Source organism: Limulus polyphemus, unplaced genomic scaffold (genome assembly GCF_000517525.1).
Source record: "Limulus polyphemus unplaced genomic scaffold, Limulus_polyphemus-2.1.2 Scaffold986, whole genome shotgun sequence".
NCBI classification, from domain to species: Eukaryota; Metazoa; Arthropoda; class Merostomata; order Xiphosura; family Limulidae; genus Limulus; species Limulus polyphemus.
In genome coordinates, this window is record NW_013666596.1 from 336,796 (window position 1) to 345,299 (window position 8,504).

Genomic DNA, 8,504 nt, shown 5'->3' on the forward strand with positions numbered 1-8,504 from the left:
TATATATTTAGTTTGGCTTATATTTTATTTATTTTAGTTTTATTTTTCTAACAAGGGTGGTTAGCGTCTGGAACGGGTTGCCTTCGGAGGCAGTAAGTTTAAGTGACTTTAAGAGAAAGCTTGATAACTATATGAATGATAAGGGCTGACTTTAAGATTTTTTTAAGTTTATTTATTTAATAGTTTTAGTTTAGTTTAGAAGAAGGGACAACTGAGATAGACCAATGGGTCATTTGTTGTCCCTAAACATTATGTTATGTTAAGATGTAGGTCTTAAAAATAATGAATAAGGTCAAGATTTTTTTTTATTTTAACTTTCAAAGGGTCATGATAGTAGATTCTTCATTAGCATGAGTTAATACTTATCAAAAATCATTTCCTTCGCCAGATGTTTAAAAGAGATCTGTTTACAGTATATGAACAGAAGCAATCAAAAAAAAAACTGACAATCAACTGCTGGTGAGAAATCAAGAAAAGGTATGGTTAGAAAATCTTGTAAAGTGCAGTTGATCTCAGAATGCATCTTATCTAACCAACCCTTTCAACAATGACAATGATTCTCCAACCATACCAAAGGCCTTTTATAGAAAATTTGTTATGTGGCAACTGACAAGTGGTAATAAATGCTTATCTCAAATACAAACATAAAATTATACCTCCAGTGTAACTTAGCACAGATTGTAGACAACACATGTCAGGAAGTGTGTGTGATGTAGTATGAAGAGTTGTTTTACTCTTTTCTGTACTGACAGATGAAAACATGTAAAGAATGTCACATGAGATAGTTAATTATGCTCAAGATTTCTGGTGATAGTGCAATCAGTTTGAAATGTGGTGAAGATGATCTTGAGGTAAGTTTGGGCCTTTTAATTCAGAGTTTGAATTATCAACAATTGTTTCCTACCCCCCATAATGGTGTACTGATGAACAAGAACCATTCCAGATAATAATGGGACATTCTGCCTTGCACCTATTGTTTGAAAATGGTTTGAAGAGAGTATCTTGAGAAACACCATCATCAGAGCATCTTGGGGATGAACTTGAATGCTGATTCACTATTGTAATCTTCTACTAACATCTGCAAATGAAATGCACTTTTCAAAAACTGGGTTACATATGGCCTTCTGCTGTGTTTTGAAGTCCATGCCATCCTGAGCCTAAACTATTGTTATGATAAAAGATGGTCAAACACAGTTTTTTAGATGGGGGGGGGTCATAATAAAGCAGCAAATTAGTGTGAGATTGAAATAAAAAAATAAAACAAGTTGTTAGCTTTGATATGTTGCACCTTTCTTTCATATTCAAATTAAGTTTGGAATATTTTTAATTGTAGTTCTACTTTACAAATAAGTATTATTTACTCTGACAGTATTTTGTCAAATATCCTTGGTTTCAGATTCCTGTAAACCTAGCTGTCAGTGGATTAGCTGATGGTTTAGTTGCTGCATGGGAAGTCTATGGTAAACCAGAGTGAGTTTTTATTCTCAAAGAAAATACTTAAGATAAGGAACCAGATTTATTTCATACTAATTAGCACCTAACAAACAGTTTACATGTATGTACATTATTTCCATTTTAAATTTCCAAGTATACAGCTTTGTAGGATGAACCATTTTTGGTCTAATTTTGTTGATCAGAATAGCTAATTTGATTTGCAGAGCAAATTCATCCTATAGAAAACTGCTCTAACTTCTTGGTGGCAAAGAGTTTGTGCAAGGGGCTTTGTACTTGACAAATTATAATTTGGTGTGACAAGGTACACTAAAATAATACTCGATGAAATTATCAGATCAGTAGGGCAAAATATATTGCACACATGCGTAAGATTTTATGTGGAATGCATTTCATTGTTTTCTGAAAGTGGCACCAGGTAGCACCACTGTAGCTACTGTTCAGTGTTATCATCATCATTTAATCACTTCTTGCACTGTGTCCGTGTACAGCGTACTTCTACTACTAATTTAACATAACCTATCAAAAATTCCTCATTTGAAGGATTCTATTGTGACAGAGGGTGGAGGGGAGTCTACATACTACAATATTCAGTATTATTATCATAATCAAGATAGTAGCCAAGTAGTGGGGGGGGATATCAAGATCCAATGCCCTATGGAATTTTGATGGGGGGTAGGTTCCTAGAGAACCCACTTTCACATGCCAGGCTGTGCTGCTGAAGTGGGGGAAGAATGTTCATCAGTAGTATATAATTGAACACAAATTAATTAGTTATAGAAATATTTTGCTTAGAGTTCTAAGTATGGAGTTTATTTGATGTGTTTAGTTATTGTTGTTGTTCAGATTGATTATGAAATTCATAGGTGAGATGTATTGTTGCCAGGGGCTGGGGTAGCAGCAAGAGCTGTTTGAGTGCTTCTGAAGACTGATTTATTGTAAAACAGAGATTTTACTGGTTGTATTCATTGTTTTATGGGTGGGCAGACTTGATACTGATCAACATAGACATGTGTTGTGTAGATGGGCAGTCAGTAAGCTATTTCTGTGGCTTGATTTTGTTGTGCTGGCATGTTGATGCATGTTACAGCACAGCCATATCCATAGAGAGGACTAATGTACGCTTTGTATATAGTCATAATGGTTTTACTGTTACATCCTTTGTTTATTCCTCCAATTCAGTGGAGGTAAATTATTATTTTGCTTGTGGAGTTTAGTATATTGTTTAAATAGCTAGTCCATGTTAGTTTCTAATTTAGGGTAGTACCTAATAATTTAATGGTTTTTCAAAGTGTAATGGGGGAATTTTGCAGATGATGTTTAACTTTGTTTATTTTCTTGGCATGTTTGCCTATTTTTCTGTGAAATAAGATTGCTTGCATTTTGGTGAGACTTAGTGCAATACGCCATTTTTTGCACCAGTGAGATATTGTGTTGAATGAGTTCTGGACTCTTTTTTTTTTTTCTGTTGTTGTTGTGAGATGAGGGTTACAGGATGTGCTTCACACAGCAGTGTCGTCTGTCTTACTATGATGCTAGTGTGTATGATGGGAGGAAGATGTTATTAACAAATATGATGTATAGTAGGGGGCTTAGGATGGATCCTTGGGGGACCCCAGCTTTGAGTTTAAAGGGTTCTGAAAATTCTTGGCTGATTTTTACTGTAACGTGATGATCTATTAGAAAGCTTAATATTCGTCTTATGATGGGATTGAGTATTTTGTAAGAATGTAGTTTATACCTGATTGAGTCATGCCACATGGAGTCAAAAGCTTTATTTACATCTAGAAATGTAGCTATGGTGGAGTTTTTTTTTAAATCCTTGGAAAATAGATTCAGTGAGCCCAATTAAATGATCAGTCATTTGTCTTTTTCTTCTGCTTGCATTTTGTATGTTGTTTAGGATGTTGATTAAGTAATTGGTTGGGCATTAGTTTGTCCATAAGTCTACCTAAAGTGTTTAATAAGCTTATGGGTCTGCAGTTGCATGGGTTGTCTAGTTCACTGTCTTCCTTTGGAATAACTAATGATAACTGATTTCCAGATGGTGGGATAGTATCCTGATTTTAGGGAGAGGTTGTAAATAGGTGAGTGAGAGCTGTGTCAGAAAAAATTTTGATGATGGTGTTGTTAATTACATCTTCACCAGGGATGTACTGATCTTACAATTGTGGTTTTTAAACATGTATGTTTTTCTACCTTCTTATTTTAATGTATTATTTTTTAATTAGCTAGTTATTCTGATGTATGAAGTTTTCACATGATACTTGGTCAAAAAACGGTACACATACTGTTTGTGTTTCCTGTTATAATAAAAATTTAACACAACATAAGATGTAAAAGCACAATCTCTTTATTTTGTTCTTGCGAACTTAGGTATTCAGACAAAGTCAGTATTACTCTGTAATAAATATCTTGTCAGATCTCATATTATTCAGAAGAACTATCTATTTCTCTAAGATTAATCAGTTTTGTCTGAGCATATCACACAATTACTCTTTATCTATGTTTCTGATAAACTGTTTGTGTTGTGCAATTTTCTTGTGCTTTATGTTTGAAAGAGTGAGTAACAAAAGGCCTTTAATCATAGATGTATTGTTCAAAGTCATCATCAGTTATATTTTATTACCATGCTTCCAACTAATTGAAAATCTGTTAGTGGATACTTTAATTATAAAAGTGATTGAGTGTGATAAAGTCAATAACCTAAGAAAACATTATGCAAAACGAATATTAATGGAAAATTATGTTTGAAGATCTTTTAATATAATGCAATCACAAACTATATTCATTACGACTTTCAAACTGTATTTAATATGACTTTAACCTGTCCCCCGGTGGGACAGCAGTAAGTCTATGGACTTAAAATGCTAAAATCAAGAGTTTAATTCCCGGCAGTGGACAAAGCAGATAGTCCACTGTGGCTTTGCTTCAAAATCACACACTTTCAACCATACATTTATAACTTTGCCTGAGATTAAGAATAACGTAGACTTCTAAAAGCAGGACAGTATTTATGCTGTTTCCCTGTTGATTCATGGTTTTCTCGTATATAAAATCAAAATAATTTTTAAAATTACGCCTGTAATGAAACCAATATAATATTTATTTTTCATTGCTGCTAACATAACAGCATCTATAGATATCCGAGAAGTTTCAGTAAAGCACCATTGTGGTAATTCTTAAATATATTGTTTTCAAAGTTTTTAATAGTTCATTCTTTGTTGTACTATAATTCTGCTGTATGAAAGTAATTATAAATCTGCTTTTTAATTTTTTTAAATTCCTTATGCATTTGCTATAAAAACAAAACTAAGTTTGTTTGTTTTTTAATTTCTAGAGCAGTTATTCTTTTTATTGTTGAAGAAGAAACTTATAATATAAGTGATCAAAGGTGTTTAGAGTTTGCTGTTCGAGAAAAGAGAAAAGATGTTCATGTGACAAGACAGAAATTTTCAGAACTTCAGGTGAATGCTGTGTTAAAAGAGAAAGAGCTTCATGTGTAAGTTAATTCATGTTTTATTTTTTATAAAAGAAGTGCATCTGTTTGAAGCAAAATCCTAACCATGCCCTCCAGAGTTAACTTTTTCACTTTATGATAGATTTGACATACATGCTCACAAAAATCATAAGATTTTTGGGACTCTTTGGACTTATGAAGAAATTTCAACATTTTCAGAGTGTTTTGCAAAGTGCATAACTGCCTCTCCAAGTTATATAGTATGAAATATGTACAAGTTTTCTATGTCCAATGGTTAAATGATTTTTGGAACCATAAAAATCAAGACATAGCATATATATACATGCAAATGTTATTTGCAATTTGATTACCTAGCTACATCAGTGGTTCTTCAAACTTTTCTGTTTGCAGACAACTCTAGTGGGGCAAAAAGCCTGCAGACCCACCTACCAGTCCTACCCCACCTGTTCTATTCTCTCATGTGGCTTGGCCATAGTGTTGTATGTCTATAACTCCCATTTTAGATCAGCCCACAGTCCACACTTTAAAAGCTGCCGACCTATATGAATAACTTCCCAAAGAAGTGAGGTATTCACATTTAGAAAACCTAACACCTTAATCCATATATTTGAGGGGTGATTTTTATGGGTACATGTCCTGAAGGAGTTAAAACAATTTTAAAGAGTTCATCAGCACTTCAGTTGAACGTTGTGCTAGAAAAGCAAAACTTTATTTGTAAATTAATTGAAAAACTTCTGTTTTTTTCTAATAGATATGCATTTTTTAAAAGTAGAATAATATCTTCTGAGACCATACCTCACCTCTTCACACAGATTTAGTCACCTTCCTCGCTCATCTGCCAAAGAGATTTGCATGACACTAGCCTTGAGGCAACTCCCATCTAATTTCACATAATTTAACATGAATTTTGTTAATGCATGATAATGAGATCACATGACAAAGCCTTCCACCAATAAGAGGGAGACACCTTTCATGTGCATTAACTTCCCTTATGCATTTGAACTTGTGTAAACTTCATTTTTCTCCTCAGCATTGTACTGATCAGACATGTTTGATTTTCTCATCTGAGTTCAATTAGTTGAGATTTCTATCATTAACAAAACCTTGTATTTTTTATTTTTTTACTTTTGTTCCAGTTTTTATCATGCATTCTCAAAGATGGTGATTTATATTTAATCCTGAGAGAGTGACTTGGTTTTGCACTTAGGTCTTGTTTCTACTATGGCTTTCTGAGTCTTATTAGCTATCAGTGACATTACAGCCTTTGTTCTACATGTTGTGGATTACCACATGCTTACTGGACCTCCTATTCGCATTCTGTTGGCAAAATTTCTTTCTTCTCAGTCAGGAATGACTTGTTAGAATGCTACATTCACCAGTTTGCTTTGGGTAGTACCTTACTATTTGTGAAAGGACCTTAATCTTCCTTTCTCTCTCTGGATTTCATTATCAGTGTGTGTGTGTTGCACTCTTATTGGTGGATGGTTGTCGCATGATGATTTGCATGCAAGACACATTTGAATCAGTTTATTGTGAGGTCAGTGGGAGCTCAAGGCTTATGGCATGCGAAAATATTTGTTGCATATAGAAGGCAGCACTGAACAAGAATATCTATTTATGTGAGAAGAGGTAATGTACCATATCAGAAATGTATTTCTGATACATACTCACCTTCTCAGACAGATTAGCATGAAGAAATGCCCCAGACAAAAAAGCAGGGGTAGGAGAGAGAGAAAAGGAAGAAAATGCAAACATGGAAAACCAGAAAGTGAAACAGAAGGTAAGGGGCTCAAATCCCCAAGCTGTCAAGACAGATATCAATGAAAGTGAAATGAGGAAAGGAAAGGAAGAAAGTTTAAAAATTAGGACAAAAGAAGTCACAAACATAAGGGGGATGAGGGATTTGGGCATGAGAAAGGAAACAATACAAATTATTATAATAAGCTAAACACACATGGGTGATGGAGTGATAAAACAAAAATTAATAAAGAACACAGGCAAAATAAAAGGAAATGAACATCCCTCCTGATGCATGTAACTCCCTCTATTCGATTCTACCAAACTATCACTTCTCATTTGGCAGTATCTGTGTTGTAATGTTTATTTTGTGCTCTCTTCAAGTTTTTCTTTATTTTTTCTCCCCAGTATCTTTGTATCAATTTCTCTCAACAAGTTTACTATTTATTATACAATAGTGATATTTGTGACTTGTTGAGTTATTCTGAAGTGGAATTATTTTATATATTTTTTTGCCAACACAGTTGTGTTTGGTTATTCATTTTGAATTCTGAATTCTAAGTTACCACTTTTGAGGTTATGCATTCTATCGGCACATTAACACTAGCTTCAGATGATGGTATTTTACAGGGAAATTATTGGCTTTACTTCATCGGGAGACTGATCGTCCAATGAGCTGACCTTCATTGGGCTTCAACTCAAGTTAGGTGGCCCACACATTTTGAAATACTGTCCTCCGATTTTGGAAAGATAAGGCATTATACTGTTTTGGTTTATGAATACTTTTATTATTGATATTAATATCTGTAGTTATTTGGGTTCCATAACATAAGTTTCATTAGATTGATCAGTACTCGGTTAAGTTCAGGTTTGAAATTAGGCTTAGTTGTATCCTTTGTCATATACCATTTGCTTAGGCTTACCATAGGTCTTTGTTATTTTAGGACTACCTGGAATTCATTTTACTAGTATATCAATCATTAGTTTAACTAATTAAAAGTAAACTTGATAAATCGGATAAACAGAGTAAAATTTAATGAAAGTACAACATTTCACGAGGTTAACCTGGCATCATCGGGTACATCAACTACAATGAATGCATTGAAACTACAAATATATATAATAATACAGCATAAGGGTACATTGAACTTTGATTGGGTAAATTTAACAGTAATGTATGTTATTTCCGGAGGGTGTTTATTGATAGGGCTTGACTTCTTGAGGGTCAATGTCCGTAATCAACAAAATAGGAGAATATAAGTACTCTTTCAAAAATATAAAATATTATAACAACAAAATTTATAAAATAAAAACTAACTTGAAAATTGTAAATAGACGTAAAGTGATTCACAGAAAATATAAAAAAACCTTTTTGAACATCAACATAGTTGTGCAGAGCATGTTAACATTCTTGCATGGCAATTTCATAAACTGCCTAGTCTTTAAACAAGGTGCATTGCAGCTGTGAACATCCAAAAATAAATTGATAATTATGCCTCTGATGTAATTAATGCCATAACCCAAGCCATCAAAGTAACAATCCATAGCAAAGTAACAAATCCTGTCCTACAATCCTGGAAATTTACTCCCAAAATTCATGAATTAATAATTACTTGCAGATGACTCGGATATGACTTCATAAAAACTCATGACATTACACTTAAACCACTCATTAATGCCCCAAATATAATCTTATTAAGAAACTTGTATGACAACAACAACATGATAACTGGGAAAACTTCTAGATAGATCCAAGCCTGACCCTTCCAAGTTCTGGTGGAATTTTAAATCTATCGTGTACAACAAATCAAATAACACCTTAAATAAAATTCAA

At 33.5% G+C, this 8,504-nt stretch overlaps 1 protein-coding gene across 1 annotated transcript in view; it reads left to right on the forward strand.

Annotated features, from left to right (window-relative positions):
- Positions 1–8,504, forward strand: part of LOC106461561 (glutathione synthetase-like) — a 28,473-nt gene that overhangs the window by 11,822 nt on the left and 8,147 nt on the right. Inside the window, exons 7-8 of the mRNA XM_022388552.1 lie at positions 1,397–1,470; positions 4,793–4,954. Coding sequence (XP_022244260.1) covers positions 1,397–1,470; positions 4,793–4,954 — 236 coding nt within the window. The remainder of the gene's footprint in view (positions 1–1,396; positions 1,471–4,792; positions 4,955–8,504) is intronic.